General features: G+C 33.2%; 1 protein-coding gene and 1 long non-coding RNA gene across 6 annotated transcripts; one reads left to right on the top strand and one right to left on the bottom strand.

Moving 5' to 3' along the window:
* Positions 1-8,053: 8,053 nt before the first annotated feature.
* LOC139892841 (uncharacterized) lies at positions 8,054-10,803 on the bottom strand. 5 transcript variants are annotated; one of them, XR_011774263.1, is made up of 6 exons: positions 10,627-10,803; positions 10,351-10,408; positions 10,066-10,250; positions 9,151-9,192; positions 8,574-8,723; positions 8,054-8,485 (listed from the first exon to the last, which is right to left on the bottom strand). It is a non-coding gene; the product is annotated as an uncharacterized lncRNA (long non-coding RNA). The 5 variants fall into 5 exon arrangements; XR_011774261.1 differs by having other exon boundaries at positions 9,151-10,250; XR_011774262.1 differs by having other exon boundaries at positions 8,574-9,192.
* A 1,155-nt stretch (positions 10,804-11,958) lies between these two features.
* Positions 11,959-15,710, top strand: LOC139892840 (uncharacterized). The gene is made up of 4 exons (XM_071875969.1): positions 11,959-12,250; positions 13,635-13,894; positions 14,112-14,557; positions 15,254-15,710. Exons 1-4 carry the CDS (start codon positions 12,135-12,137, stop codon positions 15,509-15,511), a joined length of 1,080 nt encoding a protein of 359 aa, XP_071732070.1. The 5' UTR covers positions 11,959-12,134; the 3' UTR covers positions 15,512-15,710.
* The last annotated feature ends 1,350 nt before the right edge of the window (positions 15,711-17,060 follow it).

Genomic DNA, 17,060 nt, shown 5'->3' with positions numbered 1-17,060 from the left:
TGATAATTTTTCTCATTTTAGCTACGTGAAAATTGGTAACAAATCTATTCCATCCATAACTTAATCAACTTGTATTGTATATTATGTAATCTTGAGATACCATAGACACGTATACAATGTTTCGACCTATCATGTCGACACATCTATATATATTTCGGAACAACCATAGACACTCTATATGTGAATGTTGGAGTTAGCTATACAGGGTTGAGGTTGATTCCAAAATATATATAGTTTGAGTTGTGATCAATACTGAGATACGTATACACTGGGTCGTGGATTGATTCAAGATAATATTTATCGATTTATTTCTGTACATCTAACTGTGGACAACTAGTTGTAGGTTACTAACGAGGACAGCTGACTTAATAAACTTAAAACATCAAAATATATTAAAAGTGTTGTAAATATATTTTGAACATACTTTGATATATATGTATATATTGTTATAGGTTCGTGAATTAACCAGTGGCGAAGTCTTACTTCCCGACGAAGTAAAAATCTGTGAAAGTGAGTTATAGTCCCACTTTTAAAATCTAATATTTTTGGGATGAGAATACATGCAGGTTTTATAAATGATTTACAAAATAGACACAAGTACGTGAAACTACATTCTATGGTTGAATTATCGAAATCGAATATGCCCCTTTTTATTAAGTCTGGTAATCTAAGAATTAGGGAACAGACACCCTAATTGACGTGAATCCTAAAGATAGATCTATTGGGCCTAACAAACCCCATCCAAAGTACCGGATGCTTTAGTACTTTGAAATTTATATCATATCCGAAGGGTGTCCCGGAATGATGGGGATATTCTTATATATGCATCTTGTTAATGTCGGTTACCAGGTGTTCACCATATGAATGACTTTTATCTCTATGTATGGGATGTGTATTGAAATATGAAATCTTGTGGTCTATTTTTATGATTTGATATATATAGGTTAAACCTATAACTCACCAACATTTTTTTTGACGTTTTAAGCATGTTTATTCTCAGGTGATTATTAAGAGCTTCCGCTGTCGCATACTTAAATAAGGACGAGATTTGGAGTCCATACTTGTATGATATTGTGTAAAAACTGCATTCAAGAAACTTATTTTGTTGTAACATATTTGTCTTGTAAACCATTATGTAATGGTCGTGTGTAAACAGGATATTTTAGATTATCATTATTTGATAATCTACGTAAAGCTTTTTAAACCTTTATTGATGAAATAAAGGTTATGGTTTGTTTTAAAATGAATGCAGTCTTTGAAAAACGTCTCATATAGAGGTCAAAACCTCGCAACGAAATCAATTAATATGGAACGTTTTTAATCAATAAGAACGGGACATTTCATATAATGGGTAGAGGACTGGTTAGGCATGTTGTTGTTGAAACGAGAGGTCGTGGGTTCGAACCCAGGCCACTACAACATTTTTTTTTATTATCAATAGAAGCTGTTGGGCTGTCTGAAAGCTTGGGCCATGATCCAAGTATTGTGTTGGGCCGATTGCTATCACTTTTACTTGGGTCGTTTCTTAGTTAAAGGTTTTACAAATGGGATTTTGATTTGGGTCTATGGAATTTCCGTTGGGCCAAAATACATATGGGCCGAACTATAGGATAAGAGAATTTATTGGGTAAATTAAAATAGAAAGTAAGCAAGGGTTCAATGGTTGGGCGTGAGGTTTTGATCAAGAGGTCTCGAGTTCGAGCCTTGTCTGGGGCAATTCTTTTTAAAGAAGCTTTTTAAAGGGTATGCTCTTTTATTTTTATTATTAGTATTATTATAAATATTATCATTATTATTATTAATATAATTATTAATATTGCTATTATTAAACTTATTATCATTATTATCATTCTTACTAAAATTATTATTTTGATCACTAAAACTATCAATATTTTCACAAATAGATACTTTTATATAAAATTACATTACGCTATATTTTTATTATTAAAAAGATATTAGTTAAGTTATATCAATTAATATATAAATATATAATAAACCTTAATATACAGTTTTTATTATTAATGATAAGTAATAGTTATATATAAAACATATAAACTAAATATATTAAATTTATCTAAATAACGTATAGTATAACAAGTATATTATTAATAACAAAATATATATATATATATATATATATATATATATATATATATATATATATATATATATATATATATATATATATATATATATATATATATATATATATATATATATATATATATAATTTTTCGATTATGATTATATGTGTTAATATATATATAAATGATATAGGTTCGTGAATCCGAGGCCAACCCTACACTTGTTCAATGTCGTCATATGTATTTTTACTACAAAATACAGTATAGTGAGTTTCATTTGCTCCCTTTTTAATTGCTTTTGCAATATATATTTTTGGGACTGAGAATACATGCACTGCTTTTATAACTGTTTTACAAAATAGACACAAGTACTTGAAACTACATTCTATGGTTGAATTGTTATACCGGATATCGCCCTTGTTGAACTTGGTAACCTAAGAATTGGTGTTTATTATAATTATAATTGCCACCAATTGACGCGAATCCTAAAGGTAGATCTATGGGCCTTGACAAGCCCCAGTCAGAGAATTTGAACTGCTTTAGTACTTCGATGTTTATATGTTTGGGGATATTCTAGATGCATTTTTGTTAATGTCGGTTACCAGGTGTTCAATCCATATGAATGAATTTTTAAACACTTGCGAGTGTATGATTATTGAATAAAGGAAATCTTGTGGTCTATTAAAATTATGGAAATGATTGATTACGATAAACTAATGAACTCACCAACCTTTTGGTTGACACTTGAAAGCATGTTTATTCTCAGGTTTGAATGAAATCTTCCGCTGTGCATTTGCTCATTTTAGAGATATTACTTGGAGTCATTCATGGCATATTTCAAAAGACGTTGCATTCAAGTCATTGAGTTCAATAAAGATTATTACTAAAGTAAATGATAGATTAGGTCATTTATAGTTTGGATGTTATGAAATAGTATGCATGCCGTCAACTTTCGATGAAATGAAAGTTAGTCTTTTAAAAATGAATGCAATGTTTGTAAAATGTACCATATAGAGGTCAAGTACCTCGCGATGTAATCATATGTTATTGTATTCGTCCTTATGGATTGGGACGGGTCGTCTTATGTGGTATCAGAGCGGTGGTCTTAGCGAACCAGGTCTTGCATTAGTGTGTCTAACTGATAGTTGTTTAGATGCATTAGTGGGTCTGGACTTCGACCGTGTCTGCATGTCAAAAGTTTTACTTATTATTTAGTGTAGAAAATTACCTGCTTATCATTCTTAGGGAATCACTTGCTTATCATTCTTAATCTAGACATTTCTTACTGCCTGGATTGTATGAGTAGTGTATAGACAAAATTCATATCTTAGCGTATCTGCTACTGTAAACTTTGCCTGATATATTCCGTAAATTTCTCCGTAATCTACGGGATCTTCTGTACTACAGATAGGTATTCTATGTAATTAAAATATCATCCGATATCCGAAAATTATTTCATATCGAAAACCCTTTATCTAGCCATACAAGATAGAATTCGCCACTAGTTTAAGTCCCTCGGATTCCAATATGGAGTTTCACTCGAGCTCCGAAAGCAGTGTAAATGAAATGGATCAACCAACTAGTCATCTTCAATTCTGGATGAATTGGGGATGGGTTCGTAGTCGACTTAACCGATGGAGACGAGAGGAAGGCGATCCTTTCCACCCACCAACCTGCACTCTTGGCGAAGAACCTGAAGCACTTACCGGCTAACCTATCCGAAACACCATTTTCAGCCTCATTTCCAGGGTAGCTCATCACGATTATATTCTATCCACAATTCTAAACCTTATTCATCCGCTCGTTTCGACCGACAATCATCCCGGAATAATGGAAGAAGTCAACGAGCTTCGCGCCCGAGTTGTAGTCTTGGAAAATATGGTGCAAAACATACCAGCTTCAGCAACATCACCGGCACCAACAGTACCATCACTAACAGCACCCGTACCATCAACAACACACGCCTTAACATCTCATTCTGTACCTCAATTATAATCATCATACTACGTATCGTTCTACATCAATTATCTTCGTTCGACATGGCAATTATGTAATCTCTAATGTTTTAGAGATTATATATCCTTGTTCTAACAGTAAATCAAATGAGTCTAATATCATATTGACTCATTATATCCACGATTACAGCTGAAGAAAATATATATGTATATATATTTTCAAAAAGATTGTAATTAAAAATTCTTTCTTACAAATTGTTAATGGTGAAAATATTTTAACGGGTAGGTAATACCCGAGGAATATTTAGATTTCACATTAATAAGTACACTGTACATTCTTTCAAATCTAATTTAACAATCATTTACTATCCTATATACAACCATCGATATACGTATCCATTCACCGCAAAATAACCATTTTCATTCAATTTCATATTTGGATTTTGATCTATCAGAATCCAACAAGTGGCATAATGAAGAAAATATTGGACAAAATAAAATTTGTTAGAAACAAACGAATTAACTATGAGAAATTCTATTAAGAATCCACGCTAACAAAAATCCTAGCTAACTGTTCCTAGCTAACTTTTAATTCCTTATTACATTTATTTATCGCAATTTATTTATCGCAATTTTAATTCTCGCAATTTTATTTATCGTCATTTAATTTCTGTTATTTATTTTACGCACTTTAAATATCAGGACACGTATACAAGGTTTTGACATATCATATCGACGCATCTATATATATTATTTGGAATAACCATAGACACTCTATATGCAGTAATGACCGAGTTAGCTATACAGGGTTGAGGTTGATTCTAAAATAATATATATACTTTAAGTTGTGATCGAGTCTGAGACATGTATACAATGGGTCATGATACGTATTAATTAATTCGAATATTATATATTAAACTGCATATGAATTATTGAATTACTAACTGTGGACTACCAACATTGGACAATTAAAAATGAATTAAAATATTGATTATAACATATGAAACTAGACAATTCTTCAAGTTTGCCACTTGATTTCATCTTAAGCCTCATTTGTATCTTGACAATTACAATCTGCGTTCAAACCTTTCACGAATCTTGAAAACACCTCAATCGAGAATATGATCCAACCACACGTTATCTACGAGATGGAGAAATTATGCATATGGGCATGCACCTGGAAAACTCTCGGAACCTGGGTTAACTTTTAACATGTATCTGTGCTAGATCCTTTAGCATTATTATTACCCAAAATAACTTTACAATTCCTTTTCAAGGTAGACAATTTTATCACAGCTTCAGCAAGTCAACTTCGACTTTTCGTTCGAAACAACCTTATTATAACCGTGATATATATGTGTGCTCTTTTATTGTTACCGGGGAACCTTTTATATTCCACCACATTAGCAGTAAACTTACCGGCAACTTCATCATTCATTGGCTTAAGTGTCTCCGAAAAACCATTATAACTGATCATTGAAACCCCATCATATACTCATCCGCATATGGTAACGACAATTACCATACCAATTACTGAGAATTAGCAATCATTATTTTGAATCTCGCAGCGTTTCTACATCAACAGTTATATGTATACATATAACATTTATCTCTTAGAATTATGATCTTTCATTCTGAAATTCTGAAAAACACCCAGTCTACGAATCAATACTCCAAATTTGGAAAAAGCTGAATGAAGCAGCAGAAACTGTAGACAAACGTAAACGACCTTAACCGTTAGAAGTTTGATGATAAAGAATAGTATTTTGGCAAAAACTCAGAAAAGTTGGTACCGAAAGGCGGATTATGCGAAACTATGAAGGGGGCTGTAGACAAATCACAAAGACTAAATCTGCTCAAATGATTCAGTGTCTGCTGAAGTCATTAATGAATATCTTGCTCCTGACTCTAAATCTTTACGGACAAATTCTCTTCATCATTCACTGATATTAGAAATTCTAAGATATCATCATATCTTTCATTATAAATATCCTCGATATTTCTGAAGATATTTTCATAACTATTCTTATCTGAAATCGTTCATCGCTTCGCGATGTCAATGTTACATCAGAAAGGAAACTGTTTTAGTTTCTAAATTCTGAAGAATTCGAACTTAAAATATGAATGTTTTTGAAGTAGTGTTGGGGACTGAAGCATGAAGTATAATATAATGACACTTGATCAACGTGATTATATTACAGTAAGTCATGCTGAGTTTCTAATGGAACATGATGATTCACAGACCCTACCGTCATCAGGTGCCATATTACACGACTCTTACATTCTACTAATCTCCAAACATATCAAGAACATATCTTCCTGATAGTTCTATCTTTTCTCTTGAATTCTGGTAATTTAACCAATCAAGATCATGCTGTTACAATCTCTCTCTTAGAACATTAATCATGTTCATTCAAAACTTCATACCTACGAATTCTGGATCATTACATGCGGTGCTTAATCGCAAGAAGAGGAAACGAAAGAATGAAGCCCCGAAATAGGAAATTGGAGTATAAATTGCAGCAAATATGAGAAGGCATTAACTGTGAATAATAATGATTATAGAAGACAGAAATAGGGACTTTGATTTATAAGGGAAGATATAAAGCCCGACAGCAACACATAACTTACAAACCGTGTATATCAATACGTATTGCAACGTAAAGACACGGGAGAATTAAAAACACTATAACCCCAAGGTAATAGTAAAAGTAAATAAAATCCTCCAGTGGCAGATGAAAAAGAAGAATGACAGAAATGAAAGTTAGGAGTATATCAAGAATCAGAACTGGATGAAGCATAGTGATGAATGCTTTAAAGTATGAATTGAGGGAGGAAGAATAGAAGGTGAGCTGTGGGAATAAGGAAAACGAAGAGGGTGGATATATAGTAAAATATCCGACAGAGCAATCAAAACAGATGATCGCATTTAAAGCGGATCCTAATTTCCTTGATTATCGATGAATCAAATCTTATTATGAAGATTTTCTCCAAATCTCTTGAACTCTGGAAATCAATCCTATCTACGTCAAAAGATATGACGAATCTACACTTACTCATTTCACTCTTTTGTGATAACTTCACTTATACTCTTCACGTAATCGAATTGTTTTATCTATATTACTCAATGATGATAAAATTCTATTTGTCATATTCGTCATGAAAACATTTTTATTGTTAGTCATGACGACCTCAATCAAATTTCAGGACGAAATTGCTTTAACGGGTAGGTACTGTGACGACCCAAAAATTTCCGATCAAATTTAAACTTTAATATTTTGTATGAAAACAAAATATTAATCAACTCAACATTACTTTGGATGAAAAAGTCGAATCTAGTCGTTATTGATCCAAAACACCATCAATAACTTAGTATTTCATTTCATTTTATCTTATATTATTATTATTATTATTATTATTATTATTATTATTATTATTATTATTTACAGAGTATTAGGTATTACTTCTTTTTTATAACTATAATTTTAAATTATAATTATAAATGTTATGTTATATTAATCTTAAGAAAATTTTAAATACAATATCATTTAATATTAATATTAATTAATATTAGCAATTTATTATTATTATCATCTATTATATTATTTATTTATTATTATATTAATTATGTTATTATTATTACTATTACTATTCCGAATTGTTATTATTTTCGAGTAGTACAGAACTTTGTCCCAATTTAATACTTCATCCGTTTTATAAAAAGAATTCACATTACTATTATATATGTCATAAAATAAATGTTTACTTAAATAACTACTGAAATGACACATGGAATCACGAGTTTGTTTTAACGAAACAGTTTAACGATAAGCTTTAGATATTTAGTGAACATAAATACTAAATTCATTTAGTTTAACGACCACGGGTTTGTTAAAAGAAAACATAAGAAGAATATTAAGAAAATGATGGCTATAAAACATATATTATCGTTATACATTGTGATCAAGAGACGGAACCCACAAAAAATTAATTATATATAAAAAAGTATATAAATTACGTTACATATATATATTAAACATCTAATTCTACATATGCAAAGATACCCGAAATATGTACCAATTTGGGTTCCATATATTTGTACTACACACATTGACTAAATCATAGTAATATTGTAATCGTGTTTTGCTAGCTTTGCAAGGACACCAACTGCAAGGGAATTGGCATACATACATGGATAAAAGATGAATTATTATGGAGTCTACTATATTATCTGCCTTATCTGGTCCACCAAGGATGTCACACCTGACCTCATTACGACTAGGTTTATCAATGTTGTACCAATTAACTAAACTCATCCCACAATTTACATTTTCAATTGGAGTCATCATTGGCACATACGCACCTCTATAATGCCTCCGCAGATGTGGATTCTACCATCCTACCATCATTGATCTTTTAATGGGTTATCACCAAGTATATAAAATCCTGCTTCAATATGCAATATATACAAAAATAAATAAAAATAAGCAAAGACCTCTTTAAACTAAATTTCAGCATGAGACATAAACATTACTTTTGTGATTTTGTACATGTAACAAACTGCTTTTCACGTGCCAAGTCTGAAGTTAAAAGTTCGAGCGAATGACGATTCAGTGAAAACGAATTAAATTGTATCAAGATGAAGATCTTATGCCACAATTAAAAAGCTCTCATGGAATTAGCCCTGAAAAATAACTAAATACATGTCAAACTGGATCTGTTTCTATTATTGTGAAGTGAAAACATGGTGCTCTTTTATTAAAATTCCTATGAAGTTACCATGGTTAATATCTACATTAACTACTGAACCTGATGGATCACCCATTTCAATTAGTTGGATTTGTACAAAACACTCATGAAAGGCATATAGTTCACTCCTTTTAAACCATTATCAACTGGTTTCAATTGCCATATTAGGCCAACCATAATATTCAACAAAGTTTTTCAAGACCAATTTTTCATCAAAATGATCTCTAACTGACAATGATTAAACAAAATAAAATATCATTCGACATCTCATATACTAATCTTTTCTTGAGCATTATCAAAATATACAAAATCCTGATACACATACACAAATTAGAGGATAAATAAGCAAAATTGTAACATACCTTGTCTTCGAGAACCGAAGTCAAAGGCATCCCTCAAAGCATCTGCAGCAAAACCTCAAACAAAATATTATTCGCTAAACTTACTCCAAACGTTCAACATCGAAGTGCAACAATCAAGGAGCTCAAAAACCATCTATCACAACAATACATGTTAACCAATTGACACAAAAGCGCAGCTATCTCATACAAATGGAATTATATGCTTAATAGTTAACCATGTAGGCTGAATATCACATATCGCTATATTATATATCCGTTGTTTATTTGTAGTAAACAGTTATAGGTATCTAAAATAACTTAACCAAACTTAAACCTAATAATTCACACTTACTCGCTCCATAAGACATGCATATATTATGGGGGCTTTAAAGTATATGTTGATCATAACAGGCCATTGAGAGAACTTTAAACCAACTCATATTAGTAGTAAGATTATATAAAGTATGATATACATCTATCAAACTGATATGGGTCGAATGCTTTATATATACAAATGCTTTTTAAATATCCCAAATAAAGATAAAGATGTTGGAATAGATGTTACTATACCAAGTTTTAGGGAAGATATATTAAAACATGGAGATGGTTTAGAAGCACTGGACATTGATTCTTAAGTCAAACATGCACAAAGGTAGAGGTTATGAAAAAAAAAAAATATGATACGTAAATAGACACATTAGCTTAACAAAATATAACTAAACCATAAATCCACCCAAATTGATACTCACAGTCCTATTGATTTTGGCACTCCATTTGTTCCAATAAAAATAGACCCATTAGCCTTTAACAACACATAAGTAAACCACATATCCACCCAAATTGATACTCACATTCCTATATAAAATTTTGGCACTGCATATGTTCAAATAAAAATGATATGAAAATTGATGTTAGGAACTCAAAGTTATTCCTTACCCTCCCAAAAAAATAAAGGATTGGATTGAACAAGTTGAATGAACTTTGATAATCATTTACATTAAAGAATAACCACATGCGTTTTTTACTTCTTTGTGGCATTTTATCGAGCAGTTAGTGTTCTAAGTAATAGTAACATTTTGCATCCCATTATATATTTACGATTTCATATCCTCCATCCTCATCTACAAAATCCAAATCAACAAACATATAATATTAGATAAAGAAAAAAGTCACAATTTAACCATTTATACTTGGATTAAAAACTAATGCAGTGAGAATTACCTTCTGTCATGTGTTGTGAGTGTTGTCAATCCATTGTAGTAGATATAACAAAATTATTCTGAATCGCAGCAAAAGCAACAATCAATAAAATTATCTATATTAACATCAAATCAAGTGAACCTAAAATTAAGTTTAATAATACAGTGGTTTGTAACAAAATCATTCCGAATCATTGCAAAAGCAAGCAATTCACGCAAAGAAAAACCATAAATTAATCAGCAACAATTTTAAAAACTATGCTTCAAGATACGATTACGATTTAAAACATGAACATACCTGACAAAATGTTTGATTGAACTGAGTTTGAAACCTGATCGAATCTAAGAAGCGATAAAAAATGAGAAAATTGATCGTGACTACAAAACCGATGGGATAAATTTCGTTTTGTGAATTGAGTTAACGTGGATGGCAATGACTTAGTTATCCCTAATTGATAGCTCTTTATGTTGTTGTTCCGTATCCTTTTCTTAATTATCGACTTTTTTGTTATTATTTTTTTAAATAATTGCAGACATCACAATATACATTGTAAATTCAACACGTGTGTTGTTAAGGAAAAATTAAGGAGGGATTAGTTTAAGGATGACAATCATTTTAGAATTATAATAGAATCTATAGATAGATAGATTGATGTCCCCGCAGCTTTGGGTCAGTGGACATGTGGTGGTGCCTAGCACCCCGCCGGGCTAGAGGTCTCAAGTTCGAGCCTCGTCACCTACAAAGGATATTATTTGAAAGAAATTCCTTGAGGGTGGCTCAAAGGGAAGGTTTTACCGACCCGCTCCGGGACTAAGGTCCGGCCCGCCTGTCCCGTATGGGATGGTTTAAGGGTCGGATCCCCTGAGTGTGGTTCGGGTTTCCTGCCCGAACGCGTGTGTGTGTGCAAATGATGACTAGGCTTCGGTCCGGACTGATGCAAGCTTGCCGTTCAAAAAAAAAAAAGATAGATTGATAAGGAGTAATAAAAAGTAAAAACTACCACCGAGGCAGTAGCCTGAGTGGTAGAAGCTCAAGTGTGGGCGGGCCCCTTGTTCTATAACGATTAGGCGGGGGTTCAATTCCTGTGGGGGAGGTTTTCTCAAGGATCCCTGTGCTAAGTTTCATATTGTGGGCTTATCACATGGGCCCGTTTGCAGTTCCATTTCGGGCTGTATTACGAGGTTCGGTCCAAAGCACCTGGGTACTCCGTGTCGAAGGGTGTGAAGAGTTTCCTCCTAGCGTGTGTGTGTGCAAATGATGAGTGTCGTTGAAATAAATGATACGCTGATGCAAATAGCCGTTAAAAAAAATAAAAAGTAGTAAAACACGCAGTTTTAGAAAATCCCACTAACTTCATTTCTCCACCAATGAAATATCTTCTCTCCAAATCCACCAATAAAATATCATCTTTACTTTCTATTTATGGAAGTGGACTATCAGAATGGGACAACCCAAAATGAAATACTAGCCTATTGGAATGAGACGGAGGTAGTAACAATTTTTGTTGGGTGTCATTTGTGGGACCGAGAGTACTACGTACAGGACAGAGGGAGTAAGTTTTAAAGTCAAAAAGCGATGCGCAGGTGAATCTGTGCGCTCCGTCAATCCAGTTATGTCACCTGCTTTTTTAGACTATCTACTACTTTCCAAAATTTGTAATCAAATTCATTCATCTTTATCAATCTAGGTTTTTTTCAATTATTAGCCATATAATATAATATAATATAATTTACTGCTGCTATTAAAGTGAAACGTGTATATATATTTATCTATATTGTAAAAAAAAAATAAGGGGAGAAACAGAAATGCAGAATAAGAAGAAGAGAGTGGTGGTGGTTGGTGGCGGTGTCGGTGGTTCTCTTCTTTGTAAAACCCTACTACAAAAACATCATCATCATTTTGATTTCACTCTTATTGATTCGTAAGTTTTATTTTTATTTATTCCTAATTTTTACCATCCTATAATTTATTTATTTATTGGTTATATCTATCATGTTTGGAACGTAAGAAAGAAATATGAGTAAGGAGATCATTACAATACTTTATAATATGCAAGTCCAAGTGCTAAGTTGTATCAAATACATACATACAGTACACCTATTAAGAACACTAAAAGTGTTATAATTAGGGTGTCGCGGATTGTATGGGTCATAGAATAAAGTCACCGAATTGTTCTTTAAATGGTGTGTTCACTTTCCTAATAAGTATTTCGACTCAATTAGCCACGAGTTACACGAAATCTTGAATGGGATAAGACAAAGAATGGATTATCTACTTGGCTAAAAGAGAATAATCTTAGGCAATTGTAGAATGTATATTCTAGTTATTGAGAGTAGAAAGTGTATATAAAAGTTCAAAAATGTCTAACACATTTCTAGAAAATAAGCTCCTTATTTATAATGGGCGAAAAAACTTGAAGGGTTGAAACCTTTGGAAATGATCATATTGAAATGGTACCTTACTTGGGAACCAACACCCTTGAAAAACCCTTGAAAAGGTGTCAAAATAGGCTTTAAAGAAGCATGTATAAACCGTGCTCAAACCTTCAGGAAAACTGTTCGCCAGTTATACTGTGCGGCGCGCCATTTGGTTACACCATGCTCGACATCTGAAACACTTTATATGGCGTGGCACGACACACATCTGCGCGCCCTCATCTGCGCGGGGCGCAGATGCACTAGGCAATTCAGTTTCCTGAACAAGTATGCGCGATCTCCAAAACTTGTTCTATGGCGCGGCGTGTCACCCATCGCCGCACAGATGTGAATCAAATTCAGGTTTCAAGCATAACAAACCAAGTTCATTTCAAGCTCCCATAATCCATCTAACTCTTTACGAATGTGTACTCCACACTTCACCAAATTCGTTTAGAGAATCAACGGGTCATGACCACTTTCTTCTTAGCAAATTTAATTCCACTATATCAATTCGTTGGATCACACTAAAATCACCAACAAAAAACAGTTTTACGCTTTTGTTAGAATGAAAATATTTACGCTTGTCTCCCGGCGCGTAAAGTAACCTGGCTGGTTAAGGGCATTTGGGTCTGGGTACAAAACAATTGGCCCTGGTTCGAATCTCGTTCCCAAACAATGTCACATTGCTGCCAGGTCAGCTTGGTTTACCTCAAAGTGTTGTTAGGTGTTGGGTATGGGACTGGTGTGAGGCCGGCTAAGGTTTAACTTTTACTTATATGATGTATATATGTATATGTATGTATAATATAACTTTTGGATGATTTGGATCATTAGTGTGTACAGACTGTATTAAAATAAAAAATGTTAATGCATAGAAATTTATTTCAGGAAAGAGTATTTTGAGATTACATGGGCGAACTTGAGGTCAATGGTCGAACCATCATTTGCAATGAGATCGGTAATTGATCATCATGAATATCTTCATGGGGCAAGTATAATTGTATCTGATGCAGTTGGGATCGATGAAGAACACCAAATATTAACTGCAGAGGGCCGCCAGATTTCGTATGATTATCTCGTGATTGCCACAGGTCATATGGGTTCCCGTTATGTGACCAAATATGAGAGGATTACGCAGTATGAGGCAGGTAGTTCAACCTACTATTCTGATTCTATGACCTTGTATGATGATTTTAGAATCTTTATTCTACGCATTTTGTGGCAATGTTTGAGGAATCATTTATATTACAAGATTTAGCATTACAAATTTGTCCATCACTAGATATTTGAAGATTGTTTTATTGCAATTTGAATTGAAAGTTGGTATAAGTTACAGGTACTGAAAGTATGGTTCGTTTATTTCAGAGTATGACAAGATCAAATCTTCTGATACGATATTGATAGTTGGAGGGGGGCCTACAGGTGTGGAGCTTGCGGGTGAAATTATTGTCGATTTTCCCATCAAAAAGGTGAAATTGGTACACCGGGGTTCAAGATTGCTTGAGTTTATTGGTGAGACGGCTAGTAAAAAGGTTCTCGATTGGTTAACTGCTAGAAACGTCGAGGTCATCTTGGGTCAATCAGTCGATTTGGATTCTAGTTCTGAAGGTGCTTATCGAACATCTAGTGGTGAAACCATTGTGGCAGATTGTCACTTTAAATGTACAAGTGAACCTATTGGCTCGTCATGGCTCAAGGAGACTTTACTACATGATAGTTTGGACGATCATGGACGTTTAATGGTAGATGAAAACTTGCGGGTCAAGGGTTTTAAGAATATCTTTGCAATTGGAGATGTCACCGATGTTCAGGTAAGTTGTCTCGATTATGCATGATGTCATATTCAATTGCTTTTGTTACTTATGAATGGTTTATATATGCATACGGGATGTTTGATCTCAAATCGATAAGGGCCAAAAACTCTACCAAAATGTATTTTTTAAAAGAAACTTCAAAAATCAATTTCTTTCATATAATTGGATTTTTATTGAAAGAATGTAGTTTTTGTGATGTTAAACATTTATTATAGGATAAATTTTCAATTTTCTTTGAAATAATATATGTTGGGTCAACACACCTAACTCGACCATCTGTCACGGTCAACTTTTCACAGAGTTTCGACTCCATCAGAAAAACAATAATCACTTTGTAAATTTTGCAAAAACATCCTAGATTTTGTAGCATTCTGGATCTGTTCGGAGGTGGCAGTTCAATCTATGTACTTGTGAGTTATGAATGGGCAGACACAAGTTATGTTTTTATCTCAAACGGGTCAAATGTATTCGATTGTCACCTAAAGTGTATTTTTGTTATATAAAATCTCCTATCAGTTTACTCCACAAATTATATTTTGTTGTCAGAAGTGTTTCAAGTCTGATACCCGTTTTGATCTGTTACTTAACCGTCCTGACCCACCCATTTTGCCACCTCATCATCAGTTAGATAGTAATAGTAATGTTACATTCTCCATCTGCTTATATAAATGACACATAGTTCAAATTCGTTAGGAACTCAAACAAGGGTATTTAGCACACAGGCATGCTTTAGTGGTTGCTGAAAATCTTAAGGTTCTGATTAACGGCGAAGATGAACGGAAATTGGTGAAATACAGCCCTGCGTCGCCAATGGCGATCGTGTCGTTGGGGAGGCGAGAGGCCTTATCGCAGATATGGGGCGTCACAAATATCGGACGCATTCCTGGTATGCTTAAATCTAAAGACTTGTTTGTTGGAAAAACAAGGAAGCAGCTCGGATTAAAAGCGTGAAAATGTATTTACAATTGGTTAAGCGCACCCTTGCTGCATTGATTAAATTGGTGGATTTGGGTTGAAGGGCTAACATATGTGTAATTAAAGTTATTATCAAGTTGTGTTGAAGAACAAAAGATTGAATGTGAACTTGTTTGGTATTGTTTGATGATGAGGATGATTATATGTTTTATTTTAACACTTTGTAGATGAGTTATTTCTACTCGTCTTTAATGAAACTTGAAAGTTTGGTTGAGAAACAATTTTGAGGTGCACTAAAACTTTTATCCTATCTTTTTATAGAGTACTAGCTTATAACCCGCGACTTCGCGGGATTTTGAAATAACATTACACTATTTGTTAGAGATGTCAATGAACTGTATCATAATGAGAAATCGATGTGAACTGGAACAGAAGATAAATATGGTGAGATATTGCTACAATTCGATAATATTGTAAAAGTACTCGTCTAGTTAACGATAAAATTTATTAGACGAAGAACAAAAGAATAGTGTTTTCATTCCATCAGTAATCGTTAGTTTATAAGGTTGCCATAAAGCCTTTAAACATGAGGAGTCATGTCCTTTATTCACCGTCAGATCACAAAGTTTATGGTTTAGTCTCTCATTTATTTTTTTTCAAAATGTCCTCATTAGATCACCGAGCCTCTAAAAGATTTAACATAAGAAGCAGAATAAACCATTATCTGCAAGTTAAAAAACCATTCAACAACTCTAGACCATGAATAAATCATGTTAAGTGCACAAACAGATGCTAAAAGCAAACAAAAGTTCTGAAAGAAATTAACTAAAAAGAGTTTTAAGTATGACCAAGAGTCGCTATGCTAAAATCAACAGAAATCTAAGAAATTAATCTAGTCATGCCAGTGTACAATTTACATATTTGCATTCACTTTTAAGGCGTTAACATGAAATTTTGTTTTTTCCGAAACTAACAATGAAGTTTAACATCAGTCAATTTTAAATATATAAAAAAGAAGACAAAATATTAAATATGCAAGCGAATGTACAGACAGATACCCTAACAAAAAATGCTGGACCAAAACCAAGAGCGTGTATTAAGCATGCAAATAGATATTGTTACCGAACCCCAGCTTGAACATAAATGGCATATCCCGATCAAAGCTTGAATGAAACAGAGTTCCATCAAGTATACTTCCCACATAGTGAACTGCAAACATAAAGTCACTAATCCGATCATAACTAAAAGTAGACTAATCATTTTTTTTTTTTTATGAATATAACCTCAATAGATTTATAAGAGTCATTTATCAAACAAACAACACATGTAAAAATTACCTTCCACTTCATCGCCATGAAGAGAGCTTTCATACCCTTTTATTTCCTTACAACTCTTTTCTTCAACACATTTATCCCAATCTCCTTCTCTTGGCCAACGATATCATCCCTTATTCCTTCTTCGTCGCTCTCTGATCATGCATATTTTTACCACATGGTTAATATGCCTTGCAATGCGTAAAAGGGGGTTTAAGGATCTTAGAACAAGGCTCTCCGGTCTGGCTACCGTGGATAACCCTGGCCGACAT

This window comes from Rutidosis leptorrhynchoides, chromosome 2, assembly GCF_046630445.1.
Source record: "Rutidosis leptorrhynchoides isolate AG116_Rl617_1_P2 chromosome 2, CSIRO_AGI_Rlap_v1, whole genome shotgun sequence".
NCBI lineage: Eukaryota > Viridiplantae > Streptophyta > Magnoliopsida > Asterales > Asteraceae > Rutidosis > Rutidosis leptorrhynchoides.
Note: the sequence above shows the minus strand (reverse complement) of the source record. Positions and strands in the feature narration are given on the sequence as shown.